At 39.9% G+C, this 23720-nt stretch overlaps 1 protein-coding gene across 3 annotated transcripts in view; it reads left to right on the forward strand.

Annotated features, from left to right (window-relative positions):
- PDE1C (phosphodiesterase 1C) overlaps positions 1-23720 on the forward strand; it is a gene marked incomplete at both ends in the record, with an annotated part of 503660 nt that overhangs the window by 431612 nt on the left and 48328 nt on the right. For all 3 annotated transcript variants that reach the window (XM_080701934.1, XM_080701935.1, XM_080701936.1), the window contains 4 exons: positions 4476-4557; positions 7629-7749; positions 9653-9825; positions 18923-19150. In XM_080701934.1, coding sequence (XP_080558060.1) covers positions 4476-4557; positions 7629-7749; positions 9653-9825; positions 18923-19150 — 604 coding nt within the window. The remainder of the gene's footprint in view (positions 1-4475; positions 4558-7628; positions 7750-9652; positions 9826-18922; positions 19151-23720) is intronic.

Here is a 23720-nt window from a genome sequence, read left to right on the forward strand (position 1 = left end):
ATTTGTATCAGAGAGAAACCAGAGCAGTAGTATTCTAAACTATCTGGGAATGTTCTTGACTTATTTCAAGCAGTGTGTGTGTGTGTGTGTGTGTGTGTGTGTGTATCTTAACTTTTTTCAGGAAGAGAGTGGGAAGCTATTGTAGAGCTGCACGCTCCTCCGTTCCTTTCTTCCATTCAGGTTCTTAATTCCAGGCCTTGTCCTTCTTTGATATTCATAGCATTTGTCAGTCCTTCCACATATGGTTTTGATTCAGATTACAGGTTTTATTAGTATTTGTGTTTGCATTTCTTTTTCTCACTGTTCTTATTTTGAGTTAATAACTCCTGAGAGGAAAAGGCTAAAATTTTACTATCTTAAACGCCAAATCACAGCACACTTTTTACATCATGTCTTTGTTTCTTCTTCTCCTGGGATAAGAAGAGTATGCATTGCAGCACTTTGTTTAGTTTGATGCTTTTGTTCATTTCCCCGGTACCTACTTTTCCTCAATTCCACCTGCATAGACTAACTTGTGAATTTACTCATGTCTTTTGAAGCTCTCACATTGATAGATGTCAACTTCCCCTTGAATTTCCAAATCACAAAGGACTTCTTTTGACCAGTTTGCTGCTTATGTAATAGCTGAAGGAACAAACACCAAAATGTATGGCACCACATAATGGAAGTTTATTGCCCACTTATATCAGTTACAGAACAATGTCTCTTGATTGGCAGGTGGCTCTGTGGTTAGCAGAGTTTACCATCTACCTGGCCTGTAAGGTACATGTCTACATCAGGTCAGCACAAAGGGGAATAATATGGATAAGTAGGTTCAAGAGCTGCTATAGGACTGAACTGTGCAGGAAATATTTCTCTGGCTGTATTATCTATCTCTAATTAAAAGAGACCCTAGTATGTGGCCTAGCTGCATGAACAGAAGGTAAAGGAGGAGAAAGATGAGTATTCAGTGAATAGATATCTGCGTATTGCTCTCCAGCTTGCCATCTATAAATGTCTGAGTGACTAAAGGAATTTGAATGTTTCTAACCAAATTCATCATTCCATTAACTCAACAAATATTCCGTATTTTTCTTCTCAATACAACTATATAACTTAATTAGTTGAAATAATCATAACTACTGCCACAAAAATGCTATTTATTTCCCTAAGTTGTCCTAGAAGGAAGAAAAAAAAATCCTATGACTTCTTTTTTTTTTTTTTTTTGCAGGTCTGGGGATGGAACTCAGGGGCATTTGACCTCCGAGCTATACCCCCTGCCCTATTTTTTATTCTTTAGTTTGAAACCGGGTCTCACTGAGTTGCAGAGGCCTCACTAAGTAGCTGAGGCTGTCCGCGAACCGCGATCCTCCGGTGTCAGCTTCCCGAATGCTGGGATTACAAGCATGCACCACCTCGCCCGGCTTATCCTATGACTTCTGACAATGATAATTTTTGAATCTATTGACCAGTTCAGTAAAATGGAAAACATATGGATAATTTCATAAAGACCAATACCCAAGAGTCCTAGAAAATTCTGCTGTCAGTCAAGTTGGACTCACCTGTAGATGCCCATTCCTCCAACATAACTTTAAGCATTTTATTTATTTATTTATTTAATTTATTTATTTATTTTGCAGTATGGTACTGGGGATGAAACCCAGGGGCATTCTCTGGGTTATACCCCAGCCCTATTTTATATTGTTTATTTTGCAATAGGGTCTAACTGAGTTGCAAAGGGCCTCACTAAGTAGTATCTCAGGCTGTCCTCAAACCATGATCCTCTCGTCTCATCCTCTCAAATGCTGGGGTTACAAGTGTGTACCACCATGCCCAGCTAGCACATTTTTTAAAATTCAAAATTTTAAATTTTAAAATATCTCATCTCAAAAGGAATTCAGTGGCTACTATCTTAAAATAGACATTTACCTCTAAGCTATACCCCCAGTCATGTTTTATATCTTATGGGCCACAAAAAAATAGTAAAATAGGCCTTTCATATTTGAGTCTACTCAGCTAAGTTATATGCAAAAGATATAAATTATACATAGATTTAGGTATGGACAAATCTGCATAATTAGAAGTTGTTTAATATCATATAGTTTCTCTGTAATAAAATCAAATTAATGCTTACATGTTAATAGTTCATAATTTTATCTTCCTCCTCTGCCTCATTAAAATACATCAATAAATCAATTTGTTGATTGATAGGAGATAAGAAAAAGTTTGTTTTAGCCAAGCTATTTCACTAAGCTATTTATTTATATTATTATTATTGTTATTATTATTATTATTATTACTTATTTTTTTGGTGGTACTGGGTTTCCTGGAAGCCCTTCTACCTCCGGGCTACACTCCCAGACCTATTTTATATTTTTTATTTGGAAACAGGGTCTCTTAAGCCAGCACAGCTGGCTCCGAACCAGCGTGATCCTCCTGTCTCCGCCTCCCAAGCGCAGGGATTACAAGCGTGCCCACCATGCCCGGCTAAGCTATTTATAATCACTAGAATTTACATCATAAATATTGTTCCTTCTCTTTATATTGCCCAGATGGAAATGGCTCAGAAGGAAATCAGTTTTACCATGCCTCATGAGCTACAGAGCAGCTCTTGACAGTACATTTTTAGGAACTGGGATGTCATTGTGTCCAGTGGAGCATGGAAAAGGGTGCAGAAGGAACCGAGACACTCCAGGACCTTTTTGCAACAGGGTCTAGTGCCTGAGACCTTTGGGTGTTCCCTGTTCCCAGTACGCTTCACTAAGCTTCCCCAGACACCCATTCCTATTTTGTCCTTTCTGTCCCCTGTGGGGTGTGTGTGTGTGTGTGTGTGTGTGTGTGTGTGTGTGTGTGTTCGCACGCATGCGTGTGCTAGTATCCTTCCTCTTTGGTAACATGCCTTAGAAAGAAGTACCCAGTCCTTTAACTAGGGCTGGTTTGGGGTTGTTATTACTTTTTGTGTGTGTGTATGGTACTGGAGATTGAACCCAGAGGCATTCTACCTCTGAGCTACACTCCCAGCTCTTTTTTCTATTTTCTTTTTCATTTTGAAACAGAATCTCACTAAGTTGCTGGGGCTGTCTCAAACCTGTAATTCTCCTGTCTCGGTCTCCCAAGTATTAGGATTATAGGTGTATAACACCTTATCCGGCTTGGTATTACCTTTTATATGCTACAAATTTATTGATAATATTAATTATAATCCAAGTATATTGGATAAAACAAACTTACAAAATGTTTCTCAAATCTTCACCTTAAATATCATAGGTACCTATTGAGAAACAATAGTTCTTTTTATTTATTTACATACATTTTTTTCTCATTCCATCCTCCCTATTAATGTATAACAGAGATTACTATCCCACATTTAACAGATGATTAAATTGAAATGCAAGAAGGAACCATAAGTGTGCTCACATCACATGTCTTGCAGGAGAGAGGAAAGAAAGATTCAAGCACAAGTCAATAATGAATACCCTGATCAGATTCTTTTCTAGTGAAATAAAAAAGCAACTTCACTCTAGAAGAAGGCTAACATATTTTTTCCTTTCCTCTGACTCTGACTGAAGTAGTGACCTTCTAGTTCATTGTGGTTTGGTTTTTTGTTTGTTTTTGCTTTTGTGGTACTGGGGATTGGACTTGGGGCATTCTACCTCTGAACTATACCACCATCTATTATTTTCTTTTGTATTTTGAAACATGGTCTCTCTAGGGGGTTGAGAGTCTCACCTAGTTGCTAAGGCTAGTTTTGAGCCTCTGATCCTCCTATTTCAGCCTCCAAATACTGGGATTACAGATGTCTACACCATGCCTGGCTCTGGTTCATGTTTTTAAAACGTATTTTCATCATCAGACTTTCCACAGCACTTGTTTATTACAGTGATGCTTTTTGGTGAGAATCTCTTGGCCGGACAACTATGCTTCACCACGGTCTAACTGGGCAGTTATTTTCTCTGGTTCCCGTTAGTCCACTTTTCACTGTAAACTGAGCACGGGCTGAGACTCAGAAACATTTACTCCAGTTGTCCATGGCTTGGGGTAGCTTCAGGACAAGGAGCTGAGTCATTTCCATTTGAATTTTAATTTTGGACACTGCACACAGCTGGGAGGGGTTCAGTGGCCAGAAAAAGGCCACAGATAGACACAGGGAAGCTTGGGGAACCACAGACATTCTGACTGCAGTGTTGGCTCTCAGCCACACACACGTGGCCTGTCGCCTCATTTTCCACGGAGAGGCCATTGCTGCCCAGTTGAGACTTTCTTTGCAACAGCATGTGCCCTGCAGTTGCATGTGATGACTGGACCTCAGAGGGCGTCGGTCACCCCCTTGAAGTCTTTTATGCAAAGGAGCTGGCCCCATATGGACTTATTACATAATATAATTATAATAATTAACATAAAGAACAGTGGCCTAAGAGGCAGCTGAAGTTGCTAAATAAAATCTGGGTGGCTCAGCCCACTGTTTCTTCACTTACTGTGACCTCCCGTTCATTCAGGGTGACAGAGAAGCCGAGCTGGGGCTGCCTTTTTCTCCGCTGTGTGACAGGAAGTCGACCATGGTTGCCCAGTCACAAGTAGGTATGTGTTTGCCAGCCCTTGGCCAAAGAGGACGCAGTGGAGGGAAGCCTGTGGAAGCGGGCTCAGCTCGGCGGCGTGTGGTCCTGTGGCCGGGAGGCCGTGTGCGTTCTGCAGCGCCTCGCTCCTGGCTTCGGCTGTTTCGGTTGGTGGAGACGCTTCATTCTTCTCCTTAAATGCACCTGCTTCCTGGGGCGATTAGGCAGCGATACTCTGGTGTCTTCATTGTTTTCTGCCAAGGGAAAAGGGTCTTCAGCTTTCTAAGGCAGTGAGGGCGTCACCATCAGGAAGCCAGTTCGGCCTCAGCATCCCCATCCGGCACCTGCACCATGCCATTGGCATTGCTGTTCACTGATACTTCTAGCGCAGTGTTCAGGACGGCTCCATGTTCCTACTTCCAAGAATGGCTCTTTTACTTACATACTTTTTAATCTTTTACTTTTTGGTACTGGAATTGAGCTCAGTGACATTGTACCTCTGATTTATACCCCCAACACTTTTTCTTGTTCACTGATTTGTTTCTAAGTTGCTGAGGCTGGCCTTAAATCTGAGATCCTCCTGCCTCACCCTTCCAAGTACAAGGATTCTAAGCATATACCACCCTGCCTAGCAAGGAATGGTTCTTTTTAAATGTTTCTTTTCTTCCTTCTTCTGGTTATCTCTTCCTATTTTGTCTTTAAAAATTTTTTTTTTCATTGGTAAGGATAACTTTTGCACTGCTAATCACCACATTAGAAAAACCCTCAGCTGAAGGAACAGGTACTGGTATCATAGATAAATTAGATGTCATCAGCAATCTTCACTTCAAAAAGTCTGAAAATTTAAAAATATTTTTTGTGGGTGGTACTGGGGTTCCTGGAAGCCCTTCTACCTCCGGGCTACACTCCCAGACCTATTTTTACATTTTTATTTGGGAACAGGGTCTCCTAAGCCAGCGCGCGTGGCTGGCTTCGAACCTGCGCGATCCTCCTGTCTCTGCCTCCCGAGCGCGGGGTTGACAAGCGTGCGCCACCACGCCTGGCTAAAAATAATTTGAATAAGGATTTATTTTCTCCTTGCATTTTTGAGTTCTTATTCATTTTTTTCATAGTTTGGTTTGAATCCTGTTAGGTCTTGGCCACTGCTGACCATTTTCATAGACGTAATAAAGGCAGAGACAAATTCTACGTATAAAACCAGTATTGGGTAGTGGGAAAAAGGTTATGAAAACAAAAATCTATTAGAACATTAACATATTCAGGTAGAATTCTAAACATAGTGCAGTGGGATATTAAACACAGCGTGTGAGCCATTAGACCCAGCTGGTCCATAAAGACCTACTGAGGCATAATATTTGAGTTGCATCCTAGGAAGTAAGCAGACAGTGTCTAAGCAAATAGTGGCACATATTAGAGATGAGTTTGGGGTTGGAGGTAGGCCATTCCAGGAAGGAGATTAAGCATATACAAAGCAGACAAGTTGAAAACGGCCCGGTGTGGTCAGAGAATTCCAAACGGCTCCACGTGGCAGGGGCAGGGGTAAGGAGTAAGGTGCACATGAGACAAGTCTGGAGAGAAAAGGAGCCCTAGATTTTATATTCTGCTAAGAAGAGCACATGCTTGTACTTGTAGGCAATGAGGACGTATCTAATGAATTTTCATGTGTGGCTAAAACATATACAAATTCATGTTTTAGCCTTTGAGCTAAATCAGACCCACCACCTGTGCTTGTAAATAAAGTTTTATTATAACACAATTCAGCCGCTCATTTACATATGAGACCCAGCTGCCTTTGCTCTACAGGTGGCAGAATCGCACAGTTAGGATAGAGGCCAGCCGGCCCTATGGCCCACAAAGCAGAAAAGCGCCATCTGGTCTTTTGGAGGAAAAAGTTAGCCAACCCCTGGTTTAGAAACGTTTCCCTGCCAGTAGCCTGGAGGGCTAATTGGAGGGTTTTGAGTAAGAATATTGGTGAGGCGCCATTCCAGTTATGGCGCCCCTCTCAGTGACAGGCCCTTTCCCTCTCACTGACAGCTCTTCCCATCCTGTGTGGTAGAGTCAGGTCACAGATGTCCTCCATCCTCCTCCTGTCTCTCCCCTTGTCCCTGTTTTGTTGCTGGAGCCCCAGGTCCCCACAAAGGCAACAACCCCTCCTGCGATCCAAGAGCTGCCCCTCCTTTGGTCCCTGCCTTACAGTGGCACTGGCTCCACTGTTTTACCTTTTCTTTGAGCAGGCGCAGTAGCTTCTAACAGGATTTCCTCATCCTTGGCCTCTTCTGTTCACTCCTCTCCCATCCATCATGCCACATTAACTTTCCACAACAGTTAAGAAATTTTGTTAAAATGTTACCCAGACATCTCCAGGGGCTTCTAGTGCACCTTTAAGTCCTAAGTCTAGGGGCCCTAGGAGCCTCCCTCCCTGAGCTATCAACGACCACCCTTCCCAACCTTTCTTTCCTCGAGTTAAAAAAAAATCCCCGAGCCCCAGCCATTGCTCACCTGCTTCCTGTAGCCTTTCCCATCTCTTGCCCCTTTTTTTTTTTCCCCTTGCCCAGAATGAATAGCCGCATGGCTGGGTCTTCCTCTCCACCCATTCTTAAGGGGCTGAGTTCAAACATCACAACTTCACAAAGCTGTTCACTGGCTTCTCGGTGGAAGAGAAATGTCTCCCTTCCCTTAGCTCTGGGTGACCCTTCGTCTGGGCTTCTCTTCTGTCCCTTCCAATACTCTAGGTCTCAGTGCTGTGCTCAGGATCTGTCCTGTAAACTCCTTTAGGGAAGGCAGGTTAAGCTGTGTTACTCAGCTTAGTCTTTGGTGAAATCCCTATCACAGTGCTTCTTACATAGCAGGTGTTCAATATGTATTCTTAAGTACTTAATTGAATTACTAAAGTTACATAGTGAGAAACGAAACCGACTCATGGCATTCAAATCAAGACATATATTAAGTGAATGAGACTCATCAACTCTTACTGTGATCTGGACCGCCTGTGTAGATGGATTTTAAGAGAAAGAAAGATTCATCAGCTTCCACGGGGAAGTGTGGGGCCGTCCAGTGGCGCCGCCTCCCCTCTCAAGCATTGCTGCCTCTCTGCAGGTTTTATTGATTTCATCGTGGAACCCACCTTCACTGTGCTCACGGACATGACGGAGAAGATTGTGAGTCCGTTAATTGATGAAACCTCCCAAACTGGCGGGACAGGACAGAGGCGCTCCAGGTCGGTGAAGTTTGGGGTCTGGGGTCGCTTGTTCACAGGGCGAGGATTCTCTGTTGGTGGGTTTGGCAGTGGGATTTCATAATGATCTTGCTTTACTTTTTATGAGAGATCTATCTGCCTCCTTCCTTTTCTCAGGGACATTGAAACCGGCCTATCTGTATTCTCCAGCTGGCCTGTAAGGGGTGACCGAGGTCCATGTTATGACTGGCAGGTGCCCTCTCCCTCTCCCACTCTCTCCTGGCCTTTGTTGATGGCACCACCAACTGCCACAGTTTTACCTGCTGCTCCCGGCAGTATTGCTCTAGATTTTGTAAAATGACAGACAGATTACATTTCTTACAAGACATGGAACTGATTTACATGTTTAGGTTGAGGAATAGAATGAAGTAGAAGAAAAAACATATAAATATATATGTATATATATATATATATATATATATATATATATATATATCTCCTTGACATTTTTTATCACCTTCCGCTATAGCACCACTGTTTTTAAGTATAGGAGAGTGTAGAAGGGAAGAGAATTCAGGCTCTAGAGTCAGAATGCTGTGGTTATAAGCCTGACTCTGTCACCTGTTACCTGTGTCATCTCAGGCAGTCACCTCACTTTCCTTACCTAAGAAAATTTAGATTACCATCAGTATTTAGGTTGCTGGGAAGACTAAATGAGCTTTTCGATATATATAACTGCTTAGAACAGGGTCTAGCCCAGAGGATATGGGACTACGTTAAAGCTGGCACTCAGTCACCACTGGCAGTGCTGCTGTTGCTGCTGTTACTGCTAGTATTACTACTACTGCTACTACTATTACTGTTACTGTCATGATTACTATGATGAAGATTATTACTACCACTGCTACCATCACCACCACTGTAATTGCTATGACTTCTCTGGCTATTATTTCTACTATTGCAACTAATAATCCTATTATTACTATTTCTACTGTTACCAGTACAACTAAGATGACAACTCTCTTCCTTATCCATGCAAAATTTTAGGCTTCATCATAAAGATGAAAGAACATAGAATTAATGAGAAAAGGAGAAGAAAAAGAAGAGAGATAAGAGAAGGCAAAGTAATAAATATTAGGATAGTGAGACCCCAGATGTGCTTAAGATGAGTGAAACCTCATGCCCTGCCAAGATCCCACAGTCTCTGAGCTCTTTAAGCACCAGCTGAAGCACATTATCCTTATTTAGTTAGCCTTTGTTGTCATTTAGCATATTCACATCCATGTCAGTTACTACTTTAGTCTATGAGAGATATGAGATACTGGGTTAGAATGGTACTGATATTTGCTAAGTTGCCCATGTTTAAGTGGTAAAGTAATATTCATTTAAAGCAAGATCTCTTGCATGACCGTGTCTCCCACAATCTCCAAGCTGCCTGTACCTCTCTACTTCACTAAACCATGCAAGAAAATCATCACTACTTTTGAACTTAGGGAAACAAAATAAGAGGGACCCCGATTACAGAAGGAAGAAGAAGCTGGAGAGAGAGAAGATCCAATTTATGGGCAGCTTGAAAAAGCGGTCGGTATAGAAGCAAGTGGGTTAGTTGTGAAGTAAGTCCAAATCCAAGCTCAAATTCATTCACGTCAGAGAACAGAAAATTCATGTCGGCGGAGTGTAGCTATTGGAAGAGAGAAGAGCCCAATCAGTCGAGAAAAAATGAGAAATATTGAGACTCATGAGGGTGCAGTGTTGATATTTTCCTGCTGAAAATTTAGAATTTTCCCACTTGTCATATGTGGAAAAGAGGATAATTACAAACCTCAAGATTCAGGAATTTTGCAACAAGTATTTGATGAGTGCTAATCACTCTTCTCTTGAGCTTCCTCGCTGCATACATTTTTCAAATGCTAACACTCCTCTTTGGCGTGATTTTTTTCTCCAGTTTGAACATCAGTTCATCAGATGCTAAGCGGTCAGGTGTCAAGAGCTCTGGGTCCGAAGGTAGTGCCCCCATCAACAGTTCCGTCATCCCTGTTGACTATAAGAGCTTTAAGGCCACGTGGACTGAGGTGGTGCACATCAACCGAGAGAGATGGAGGGCCAAGGTGCCCAAAGGTAAGGTACTATTGGGGAAGAACCTTCCAGAACACTTGTTTAAACCAACTCAGCGCCTGCTCATAAAGCAACCCCTGATTTATATGTATTGCAAATTAAAAAAAAATTGTTCAGGATGCTGAAATCCCCAAATATCAGCATTGTTTGATCTTCATTGTGCCAGATACTCAAAGCATGATAAAATATGACAATCCTCCAGGCATCATGCCCTTTGTATGGTATGACTAATCTCCTTCTCCTGATATGAAGATTCTGCAGGGAGTAGGTGTCATTACTTCTTGGTTTCTACTAGACTATCTTCTCTTTGTCACATCGTGGCATGTGGCACCACTATGAGACCTTTATTTCTTCTTCTACCTAGGTAGTCGGCCAGTAGGCACCTTGGCCATAACGTTGGGATGTGAGGAGCTTTGCTGTCATTCTATGCATTTTAACTTTCATAATTACAATTTTTCTTTGCTCATTTCTCTGACTATAAAACTGCTTTTCTGAGATGAAGTGACTAATATGCAAACAGAAATTCAACGGGGGTTGTAGTTGGTACAAAGGAAGCGAGAAGGACAGAGATGGGCTTTCCAACCCCGTTGACTGCACTCTTTCCTAAGGAGAGCGCAGCAAGGCCAGTCAAAATATGTTTGCTGCGCACCTGTAATCCCAGTACTTGGGAGGCTAACACAGGGGGATTGAAGGCTAGTCTCTGCAATTTAGTGAGGCCCTCAGCAACTTAATGAGACCCTGTTTCAAAATAAAAAATCAAATAGGGCTGGGGGTGGAACTCAGAGGTAGAATGCTCCTGGGTTCAATCCCCAGTACTGCTAAATAAATAAATAAATAAATAAATAAATAAATAAATAAATAAACAAATAAATAAATAAATAAATAAATAAGAGGAGGAGGAGGAGGAGGAAGTTCCACATCTTCCAGAAGAGGCTGCTAAAAATGAAGCAAATTGGACTGAGTCGACTTCTGAAGAAGAGAAAGCTTGAAGCTGTTGGGAGCTGCTGTTTCATAGTACGACTGCTTTAGAAACAATTATTTTTTTGTTCATGGCTCTGATAAAACTACATCTCACTATTTCTAAGCCCACGCTCCTTGGACACTACTGAAAGATCAGTTTTTGCTTATATACATTTTATTCTCTGCAGCTAATTAAGTTGAAGAAGACTGGGAATAAAGTGAAACAGAGGTTAAGGTTCTTGGCCTAGTTAAAAAAAAAAAAAAAGAAATTCAACGGAACTAATATCATCAATGTTTAGACAGAAAAGCTGTGGCTTGTGGCACTATACACAGAAAAGATGGAATCCTGGTGTTTATTGGAAGCTTCATGCGTTCAGCATGCCTTTACAAGTGTACACCTTACATGACCGTGCAGTATTGGGGTCGAGAGATACGATATGCACAGGCAGCACCAACCTGAGGCAGCTGTAAGGTTGTGAGGCCTGATTCCAGCACGGTGGTTCTTAGAGATCAGTGAAGGACTGACCCCAGTGGGGTTGGTAGCAGCAAGCCTTCAACAACAGTCAAGTTTTGCTAATGACTGTTGTGCTTCTACTGTGTTCCAGGCTCCATGCCCAGGACCAAGGGCAACAGACATCTTCACCCCAAGAGTTCATAGGGCCACTGCAGGGGAGGGGAGGAGATAGTCCCATGGAGGAAGCAGAGGAGTTCAAGCAGGGCTTTCCACTGGTCCCCAGCACCCACCAGCCTAGAGCCCAGATCCTCACAGCTGTCAGGAAGGGCTTTATCCCCAAACACAGCACTTGTGTTTTTTTTTTCCAGTATCAGAACAATATATGAAAAGAAGGCTGGGAGGGTGGATGTTTTATCCCCCTTTTCATTGTTGTAACAAAATACCTAAGCCTGAATAGTCTGTTAAAAACAGAAGGTGGTTTGGCCCACAGTTCTGGAGTCTGAAAAGGGCATGAACATAGTCTTGTCATCTGTGTTGGAGGGCCTCACGTGGTGAGACAGAGCAAGTGTGCTAGTGTGGCAGGCCTGTCTTCCTCTTCCTACAAAGCCACTAATCCCATTGTAGAAACCCCTACCCTCGTGATCTTCTGCAACGCTAATCACCTCCCACATCTCCACCTCCAATCTACACATGAAATTGGGTGACACAGTCCAACCAAGTAGTGGTAGAGTGTGCTCCAGCAATATTGACCTTGTACATGATGGGGAGGTTCTGATTCTTGTGTAAGAGATACAGCCTCCCTGTTGGAGTTATTCAACAACCAAGCATGGTGATTTGTCCACAAATTCCTGTTCAAGTGGCTGCTCATTTCAAATGAGGCTCAGGGTTCATAATTAGGGTGCTATTAGGAAATAATTGGACCCTTATTTCAGGACAGATGCTGTACCCAGAGCTCTGGAGGGAGCCAATGCCTCTTCCATATTTTAAGCATACCCTCTCACAGTCCATTCAGATGCTCTAAACATTTAAATCCTCCCAGTTGGCAGGTGTGACAAGCAGCCATGGCAGCTACTGTGTCATCTCAAAAGAAGCACTCTCTCCTAATCAATTACACTCATTACGCTTGAGAATCCAAGTCCCAGCAACACACAATTTAAAGAGGTGCTTTAAAATAACTCATATGCAATTATCTGTCTTACTGAAATTACCTTTGGAAACGAATCACCTGGAGAAGCACGAGATGGCTTATTTTCTAAGGGAAAACTAGCCCTTTAAAAAGAACAGATAAACAGCTCATGATTTTGGATTGTATTAGGTACCCAGGTAGAGATATGCTTAAGCTCTTTTAGCAGCATGAAAGGACTTGATCCTAACCCTGCTCAGAGTAGCCATGACTTGAAGGATGCCTGAGGTTGATCTGAAGAATATATTAGAAATTGGAACAAGGAATACCGAAATGGACCAAAGGACAGAGCTTGGGTTATGGCTATTTTGTGAGACACATTGGTTGTCAAGGCAAATTTCGGTTAGTGAGCAAAGGGATAATTAAATCTTAATTTGCGAGATGTTCTTTTGCAGATTCTGGTAGGGTTTTCAACTCCATTTTGGAGGTGGTAATGCACATTACAGAAATGATGCAAATAGAAATAATAAATGCAATGCCCTAAGAACAGACTTGCACATGGTTAGCAGCTAACAAATGGTAGCAACTATTTAAATACACTAGAAAAGAAGGCTGGCAGTTGTAAAGCCAAGTTAAGTCAGTGATGAAAATACCAACATACTAACCCCAAACTGACATTTTATAAAAAGTTCAGCCTCCTAGTCATGTTGTAGACCGGTTCAATGCTGTTCATTAAAAAAATCTAGTTTGCATTTGTTTTTCTGTTGGTGGTCAGTTTGATTAGATGATTCCAAGCTCTTTTTCTTACGGCACCTTCACTTAGACAGAAGACCTGATTTAAGAACACCTGCTGGGTCTAAAGTCTTGGCTTTATATTAACCAAGCTTTAATGGCTTTATTAACCACTCTGATTTACAAAGCTACCTCTGCCAGAAACCCATAGTTATTAGGAAAGGTTTGATAAATATTTTTATAGTTTTTATGCCTAGTTTATATTATTTCCAACAAAGAGTGTGTGGGTATAAGAATTTCTAAGTTTAATATGTATTAGTCCATTGCTCTTCAGCATTTAATACTTTTTTATCATTCATTTTCTGTTGTAAGAATAACATGTATTTAGGTTTCAAATGCTTAAATATAAACATTACATATATAAAAAAAATAAAAATCACCCATGGCCTATCTAGCTGTAAAGAACTATTGTTAAAATCTTGAAGTAATTCATTTTATTGTATTAGTTTATTTTTGTACTGGAGATTGAGCTTAGAGGCATTCTACCTCCCCTAGCCCTATTTTATTTTTATTTTGAAACCGATTCTTCCAGGGTTGATCTTATCCTGATATTAAATATTCTGATTTATATGGCTAGCTCATTTAAGATACCCTAGTCCAACCATTCTTCTGTTTCTGATCACCTTGGTTTTCAGTTCATTATTGTATACAATATTGCTATAAACATACAAATCCAAAAACATTCGAGCATTCTTTATTTATCTGAGATAAATTTCTAGATGTAGAATTTCTCTTTCAAGGTAGACAAAACCTTTGTGTGTGTGTGTAAGACACTGAGGATTGAATCCAGAAGCATTCTAACTCCAAGATACACCTCTAGCCCTATTTTATTTTGAAACAGGGCCTTGCTGAATCCCTTAAGTTTAGCCTCAAACCTATAATCCTCCTGTCTTCGCTTCCCAAGGATTATAAGTATGTGCCACCATGATTGACCAAAATTTTAAAGTTTTTCATACAGGTTATCAATTTCTCTTTGGACATTTTAAAAACTAATTTTCTCTTGCATCTGAGAGTATAGTGAGAGTGCCTATTGATCTTTACCACTTTCTCCTTAATTTTCATTAGAATATTTACATTCTTAATGATTTGTAATTTTTATATATTAACCATGATAATCCTTCAGTTATCAAACTATCTTGCAATTTCTACCTCACCTATTTGTCATATGCCTTTAACTTTCCTTATGGTTTATTTTATATTTCTCATTTTTATTTTACTAGAAATTACCCTTAAGGATTTTTATTGAATTATAAATCTCTGTGGATGTATACATGGAATAGTATATGGTGATATTCCCTCAAAATGTTGAGAAATTCAATTATTTTTATTCATTTTGTCTACCAGCACTCAGCTTTTATTGAATAAGTGAGTTTTACTCTAGGTAGCTGTAGGTAAAAATTATTTTATTGTCAACTTACTCTTAAATATTATTTTAATATTTATATTGAGTCATCTCTAGTTTATAAACATTTATTTTTACATAATAATAACCTTTCCATTTTCACTGCATTTGGTTAACACATATTTTTCACTTTTGAGTTTTTAATATTAATTGATATTTTCTGTCACCTAGAATACTTTGACTAAAAGTCTCAGGAAGTTGCTATGGGAACACTTTCTGAGTTCTTAGATGTACCTACAAGTGCCTTTCTGTTATTCTGGTACTGAATATAATTGAGAGATTATACAGTAATTTTTGTCAACTCTGTAGTTTAAATAAGCAATTCAGAAAATTTTATCAAGGGATAATTAGTCCAATAGTATTTTTAACTCAAGAGTCTATGCATCATTACTCAAGAAGGCAAATTAAATAAAGAAATGAAGTGTGTACTTTTGAGCCTGCACAGACACTCCGTTTGGCGTGGGACTGCTCACCATTGGGAAGAATGCCACTTATGGATCCTGAGACCTCTAATTCATTTTTCATACTTTTATTGGTGCACAGAAATTATGCATCATGGCAAGATTCAAAGGGATAGCACACGTCATGTGTAGCTAATTCTTTAGTAGCTCACTATTGGCCGTTTTCTAATGAGTTGAATCACCACAGCTAGTGAGAAATGGAAGCAAGAGGAAACACTGCACCATGACATTTGCATCCCCTCGTCTAGAAGTGTAGGAGTGCCAAAGGTGTGCATCTAAGAGCTGAGAAGTCAGCTATCTGGATATGTGATAGCACTGGAATCTATTAGTATGTACGAATTAACAGTATTTCCACCTATTTTTCTCAAAACGGACAGTTTATCTATGCTAATAATTTCACCTTCAAAATATAAGAGAATCCAATTGTATGGAAGAAATCTACCTCCTGTCAATGTACTTTAATTTCTGTTGACTTGTTTCTGTCTACTCGATTTGAATAGTATCTCTTTGGGTACTCTGTGGTCAATTACACTCATCTCAGCTATTCCTGACATGAACTAGAAATAGAAATCAAGTAGAAACATTGGAGCTCATAACGGAGTCATCCGCTGGAAAATGACTGCTGCAGAGAAAGAACTCCTGCAGAGGAGCAGGCTCATATCTAACTTGATCATGATATCATAGACCTGCTATTCAGTCATTTAAATGTTAATTGCCTGATGTCAGCAGCACTTAAGCAAAACCATATTTATTTCTGAAATGCATCCCCTCCCGGTTTTTTTTTTTTCTTCTTTTGGCTAGATTTCCTATGGAAAATTGCTCTGACTCAGTTGTCAAATACATTTTTCTTGCTCAGATAATATTTTATGGTTTTGTTAGTGAACTAGAATTTAACAGCTTCAGATTTCATCAAAATCATGTTCAATTTGGGGATATTTTATAAGCTAAAAGTTTTCTGTGGCTTCAGTAGAGGTTCGATGAGGTAAATAAAATAAAATAAATTATTTCCCCTGATATTGAATTATGAGTATGAATGAATTCTCTTCCCCTTTACCTCAGTTTCTTTCCCTGTGTAGTAAAAATATTCATCATTTATTCATCTGTGTTAGCAATTGAGGAAGCTAACATTTGTCAGCTGTTTCCAAATAAGGTCTGAGAGTTTGCATATTTTCTGTATCATACGCAGTCTAGATTGCCCAAGAGGTAACATGTACAAATAAAGTTAGATCGGCAATAGTGTCGATCACTCCCATGGAGCGCTGTGTATGACGTGTGCCAGTGCTGTGCCAAGCAGTGATGGAGATGACGTGTTTTATTAGTGCATTGTAATTATACATCATTAGTGCGGTTCAGAGTGACATACATACATGCACACAGCATTTCAGCAGTCCTTGTGTGTTTTTCTCCATGATCCTCCTCGCTCCTCCTTCCCTATAGATAATGATGTTTACATTGACACAAATAACTTAATGTATGGAGAAAGGGCTTTTTGAATAATTTTCATCATCAGATTTCCCCTTTCTCCTCCTGCTCCCTCCTTGACACTCCCTCCCTCATTCTATTAGTGTCTCCTCTCATTTTTTGTATATATATAGATATATCTATCTATATAATAAATATTATATTTATAACATATATAATATATAAATATATAATATATATAAATATATTATATACAATATATAAAAATATATACAATATATATAAATATATTATATACAATATATAAATATATTATATATAATATATATAAATATATAATATATATAAATATATTATAAATATATAAATATTATATAGGCACATAATTATGTTATTTATAAAAAACATTTCCTTACTCTTTTTATGCTGATTATGAATATATTTTATTGGAAAGTGGAATATCATGAAATATTAAGTGAGAAACATTTAAACTTGAAATCAGTCTTCCTCAACCCTTAGAATTACGTAGAAAACATTGAGAACATCTCATCCTTGCCCCTCTCTTTTCAGAATCTAATTAAATTAGCTTGGATGAGTCCAGTTCTTTGGTTCAGATGGATACATGGGTCAATGGTGGATGGATGTGTAGATGGATCAAAAGGATGAATTGAAATGCCTTCATTTATTAAGGAGAACCTTTGGGGTGAGCAAATATGAAGGTGGAAAAAGTGAAATAAAGCCAGACATTATGGAGAGACACAAATTACATGTCATAAAGCCTTATGAACCTGGGAATGTGGACTAAATTTGAACTTGGAAGATTTTAGCAGCTAAAAAAAAGGGCATCATGATTAGAAGCATAATCAGTGCTCATCAGATTAAACACAGACACACCATCCATGATGGCCAGCTTTTTCATGACTAAGACTAATACTAGGGAACTATAGGACCTCTGGAAATGAGGCATGGGGCACTTTTAACAAATCTAGAGAAAAATGTAGCCACACAGTGCAGGGGACAGCACAGCTGGGAAGGCCTTCTGAGTGAACCAAATGCCAGATGGGTGAGTGTCCAGACAGTGGGACTGGGCTGTGCAGGGGCCTTCATCCAAATTGTCCTCTCTACCACAGCTGCACTGGATTGGCCCCCAGCCCTGCATCACCTGAACCCTGCCTGCCCTTGGTCATTCACCCACATCACCTATTTCTAACTTCTTGCCAAATCTGCTGTAGCCACAGTGGCTGTCTCAGTGTTCTAGGAACACACCGAGGGCTTCCCTGCCTCGCAACCCTTGCATTTTCTAGTTCTTTTTCTTGAAATGCTTTTCCTCTAGATATCTGTGTGGTCAGCTCCTCATCACTCAGGACTTGGTCAGACGCCATCTTCTCAAGGAAGCCTTCTCTGCCATCCTATCTAATGCCACCTCCATCCCCTGTGCCATGCATGTTCCACAGGTCACTCTGGTTTGTTGCAAAGGGCTTTCCACCATTTGGAATGACCTTAGTCACTTGTTTACTTAATTGTGGTCTTCTCCCCAATTCTGTCTTGCTTGCTGATGTATTCCAAATATCTAAAACAGTGTTTGACACTGTAGCTGCTCAATACATATTACTGGTATGAATGACCCACCATTCTCTTACATATTTGGCCTTTGCACTCATGCTATGTTATAGCTTTAACACAGAGCCAAACCCTTTTAGAACCAGCTGAACTGGAACTAATGCTGACACAGGATCAATAAAGGTAAAGGTACAGATGAGGGACGTGGTCAAACTGAAGACCACCTCTCATCCTGAAGGCAGTTACGGACCATGTTTGCTTGTTTTCTTTCTGTAAGGCTTACCTATCTTTTCCTACTTAAAAATTCACAAACAGTAGCCTAACTAAGAACTGTTCTAGTGGTGGTTATTTTTCCTGGTCTTTGTTTTGTACTCAGTTATTTATGTTTAAACCTACATAAACATGCCAGTGACTTTTTACTGCGGATGAGTAAAGTTTTATCATGTATCCAAACCTCAGTTTTTACATCTTTAAATAGGATATCAATAATACATGGCAGTTCTGAGCATGAAAAGAAATACCCTTTAAAAAGCATTTAGCATAATACATGACATAGAGGGATAATCAGTAGAAGTTTTTGTTATTATTAATAATAATGCTTTTACTAAGCATTATTATGCAAATTTCTTAGAAGATGATATTAAATACTAGTTCATTAATATTATTTTCTTCCTGCCTCCCCCTCTGACTCATGATTTTTAGACAGGACATTATCATGAACCTATTTTATTGGTTTTCTAAATATACATGTCAATCCAACTCAGATTAACCCAAAATACACCGAAAACACTCAGTAGACACTTTGGGTCATTTTAGCGTATTAATTCCCAGGGCAAATCATTGTTGTGGTTGTTCTTTTTGAAAGAAGCAGTTCCCTGACAGCTTTTTCTCTTTGCTTCTCATTTCCTAACTTGCTGTGTTTGCAGAGGAGAAGGCCAAGAAGGAAGCGGAGGAAAAGGCTCGTCTGGCAGCAGAGGAGAAGCAGAAGGAAATGGAAGCCCAAAGCCAGGCTGAAGAGGGCGCACCCGGCAAGGCCGAGAAGAAGACGTCCGGAGAAACCAAAAGTCAGGCCAACGGGACACGTGTGAACAAGAGCGACAACCCCCGCGGGAAGAACCCCAAAGCAGAGAAGTCAGGAGAAAAGCTCCAGAACGGTGAGTGGAGCTGCCTGGCCAGAGAAGGGCTCTGCTCAGGGCGTTAACGATGTGGTGGATGAACAGGACAGCTTCCCTGTGCCGGGGCAGGGCTTCCCTGATCATTGGACAATCGGCATTCATTGAGTGCATACTAGATGTGGTTTTTACATCTGTTTTCACATGTGCCAGTGAAGAAGATCTCAGCTTCATCTGGAAATACAGACTTGCTCAGCTGAGCACAGGGGCTTCTTCACACATCCCACCTGAGATGCGCTTTCCAACTAGACCCTGGCAGAGCTGGGTATGTGAGGACTCACCTCCCTCCCCAGCAGAGCCAGAAGAGGTGTGTGTCTTGTGGAAAACACACCTCACAGGGGGATGGGAAATGAGCTGAGCTTGGCATGCTCAACTCCTCCTCCTAGAAAAATCACCCCTATCCCACAAGGGGTGCCTATGGGGTGGTGAGAGAGGCGAGATGTGTTTTCTCTCCTCTTTTCTTTTAGCAGAGTGAGATAAAAATATCTTTACCTTTATGCAAACAGTAATTATAATAGCATCCCATTCATGTAATGCTTAACGTATCATAAATTTTGCCTAGCATTAAATCATTTAAAAATCCCAACAACTCTGTTAGGGAGGGACACTTCTTCCTACCTTGCAGATAGGAAAATTAAGAGTCAGTGACATCAAATCACTTGCTTATGTTCAAGCAACCATTAAGTGGAGATTCCAGGTTAAACGCAGTTGCATGTGAGCCTCCATTCTCTATTTCATTACCAGCACATCTGTACTATTTGCAAGATTTTGTGTCATCAGGAGAAGGAGAAATAGGAGAAACAAGAGAATTAACTGCGGTCCATGTGAAGTTCATAATCTATTTACTCCAGGGCTTTATTATTTTTATTATTTTATTATTTTATTTTCTTTTTTACTAAAATATTTATTTATTAAAACAGCATTAATAAATTAGTACCTTAATGACAAAAGGAAAGTTGTGCTTTATTTCTGCTAATTATATTCAGACAAGATTTCTCAAAGGCTTATAGAAAAAATATAAGCTGGATGTTGTGGCACACTCCTGTACTTCTAGCATTTGGGAGGCTAAAATAGGAGGATCTTGGTTCACGGGCAGCCTCAGCTACTTAGTGAGGTTCTTTGAAATTCAATGAGACTTTGTTTCAAAATAAATAATAAAAAAATAGGGTGAGGGGTGTAGCTCTGAGGTAGAATGCCCCTAGGTTCTATCCCCAGTACTGCAAAAAAGATGAGAGATAGAGAGATAGATAGAAGATAGATGATAAATTGATGTGGCAAATAGATGTTTGTCTGAAAAGATGTTATTGTTTGTTACAGAATACTGTAACAGTCAAGCAGGTATACTGTAAACCCTAAAACAAATGCTAAAATAACAAAAAGATAAATGTCATGAACTATCAAAAGAGAGAATAAAATCACTTAAATATTAAATTACAAAATAAAATAGAAACAAAGAAAAGTGAATCAAGAACAGAGCGAATGCATAGAAAACCAGGAGCTAGGTGGAGGATGTAGTTCTCCCCGTATCACTGATATACCCTTTTTTTGTAATGGGGCAGATAGTATCTTTAGCATTATGGGCCACATAGTTTGTGTTTGCAATTACACAACATTACATGTATCATGAAAGTGGTTAAAGAGGACATGTAAATAAATGAGGCTGGATTCCAATAAAACTTTATTTATAGAAATTATATTTGAATTATATCTGATATTCACATCACAATATAGTCATCTTCCCCTGCCTTCAACTTTTTCAAAGTGTAAAAGCCCTTAGTACAGGAACATATAAAGCCAGGCACTGAGGAAGGTCTGGTTCTTGGGACCTCCTTTTCCAACCCTTGGTTTAGTTGATGAGAAAGACCAAAGAATCAACAGACCAGCCACAAAGATTCAGAAAGGGCAAAGGGGCAGGAATGGATTTGAAGACAACTGGAAGAGAGCTTGAAAGACACAGAACAGAAGTCCAGCTCTTCAATTAGGCTGGTTTGATTTCACAATTGTGTTTCTTTCCCAGAGTAAGCAGTACTCTACCATTTCCCTTAAAAATTAAGTATGAAATGAGAGGTGGGGAAAGAAATCAATTCAGAGCAATAATAAAGAAAGGCTAATGGTAGTTGGGGACTTCATTACAGCAGCCTAATTAAAATGATTTATAACTGCCCAGAAAGGCTCTTTTGTTTCTCCCTGTTTATTGAACATCAGCTCACATCAGCCATTACTCCATGTACAACCCATGGGAAATTACTTAATGTGTTCTGTTCAGGGAACATCAGCAAATAAGCACCTCTCACTGCCAGGCACCCTTCTTCATGGGCTGCCCAGTGTTTTCCAGGCTGGGGCTGAAGGACACTGGTGAGAGTGGCTCTGGAGATTTGGCCCGTTGTTGGCAAAAATAGCATCCTCTAAGCATTGGTCTTCTTCCCTGAGCCTCCCAGCCCTGGCTAAGAAGACAGGTGGTGCCGGCTGCTGGCCAAAATCCAGAAAACACAGACTCTGGAAGATACTGTGGTCTTGCTGCAGCTGTGGGTAATACTCTAGCTTAGAGAAACCTGGTAGGCCAAAAGTTGAGTGTATCAGACTCAATTTAGGGAGATATAAAAACTCATGTAGTGAAGAAGGAGCGTATTTCTTCAGGAAACTAATTTAGCTACCGCTTTTTGAGAACTTGAGTCCATCTCTGGCGACCTTGAGTAGTGAAAACCAGCATGTGGACTGTTTGTGGGGCTTCTCAAGGAACCTTCTCTTTTGCCCACTGTGGTGGTTGAGGACAAGGATCATGGTTTCTACTTAAACTCCTGTTTGGACCCTGGCCAGGGTACATCCCTCCCCCCCAACACACACCCCTTCTCCTCCTGGGAAAAGCCAGCTTATCCCATTTTAGAATCGAGGATGAGAGGAAGCTACCCCAGATGTGGTGATGCATGCCTATAACCTCAGAATTTGGGAGGCTGAGACAGGAGGACAGCAGTTTAGCGACCAAGCCTCATAAGTTTTGGAGGTTTGGCTCAGCAAGTTTAGTTAGGCTCTCCAAAACTTGGTGAGACCCTATTTCAAAATAAAAAAAAATAAAAAGGAATGAAAGTATAATTTGGAGGTAGAATGACCCTGGGTTCAATGCTCATTACAAACAAATAAACAAACAATTAATGAGAGGAAACCTGGGAAATTAACTGGCTTCTGATTAGCGTAGGCTTGTTAAATTAAAAGAATATACTTTGTATACAATATCACAACCAAAGATGGCTTTGAATATCCTTAGAAAACTAACTTTCATGAGGTTGTTTTAAGAATTAAATGAAATGGTACACACAAAGCATTCAGCACACTTCCTGACACAAAGTAAAAAAGAAAAAGATAAATTTCTCATACCCACATCTGGCAGGCTGTGCTCACTTCTGTTATTATTAGGGTTTTTTTCTGCTTCAGTAGGTACACAGTATTTTAATAGTAATGTATTCTTGGATTTATGTAGGCTAAGAAAAGAGCTTCCATCAGTAAGACTAGTAAGAAAAACAGCTAAAAACTCTCTTAAGCACATGATGTACTTAAACATATCAAACTCAATCACTAAGACAAGCATGGGGAGGAGGGATGGGGAGTGAATGGGGTGGGGATCGGGTAAGGACTAATTGGGTGATGTGTGCATGTGTGTCCCATTATGAGGTATGAATACATCTTATGCAATAAGATGCACCAATAAAAAATTAAAAAAAGAAAAAACAGCCAAAACTTAAATATAAGTTTGGGGGAAGATGTTCATGGCTGTTCAGTGTTACACTGCTATATTATTGAATAAACCTGGCAAAGGATTCTTAAATTATCTTACACAGGGAACAGCACACTTTTTCTGTACAGGGCCAGATAGAAATTATTTCTGTCTGTGCATGTATGTTGCAGCTTTTTTACTTCGCTGTCTCCAGACAGGTAAGGAGATTCGCATAGTTTTATGCAAATAAAACTTTATTGGCCCTAACAAGTGGCGGGCCAGATTGGCCCATGGGCCATCATATGCTGACCCTTGCTCTTGGAGAATGTAGCTGTGTCTGATTTTTTCTGTTTACTACTTGGTTCATTTTGTGGTGAAGTTACAGACTTAGAGATTTTTGACTAGTAGAGAAGATAGCCCCCAAAGCTACAGTTCCCCCCCCCCGTATGGCATAAACAGCTTTGTCTATAACTTAACAGTCTTATTTTAAGACATTTCTAAAATTTGCATAAATACCTACTTCCTTAAATGTTCTTGGAGCTATCTTTACAGTTTTACTGGTTCCCTCATAAGTAAGTTAAATATACTTTTGTCATGTGTTCATTCTACTTTTGTGAGAACTGTGTTTTTTTTTAACTTTTACAAAATACACTTTGACAAGACATTTAGAATCCCATTTATAGCTCCGTTTTAGAATAATAAAAGCTGTCATTGAGTGATATACCAGATTTTGCATCAGCACTTATATGCTTTAAATGAGTTTATCCTCATACCTATAAAGTAGGTATTATTGTCCCCATTTTTCAGAGAAGAGAAAGGAAGTATAGAGATGTTACATAGCTA

The sequence above is a fragment of the Muscardinus avellanarius genome, assembly GCF_963383645.1.
Source record: "Muscardinus avellanarius genome assembly, chromosome: 9".
NCBI lineage: Eukaryota > Metazoa > Chordata > Mammalia > Rodentia > Gliridae > Muscardinus > Muscardinus avellanarius.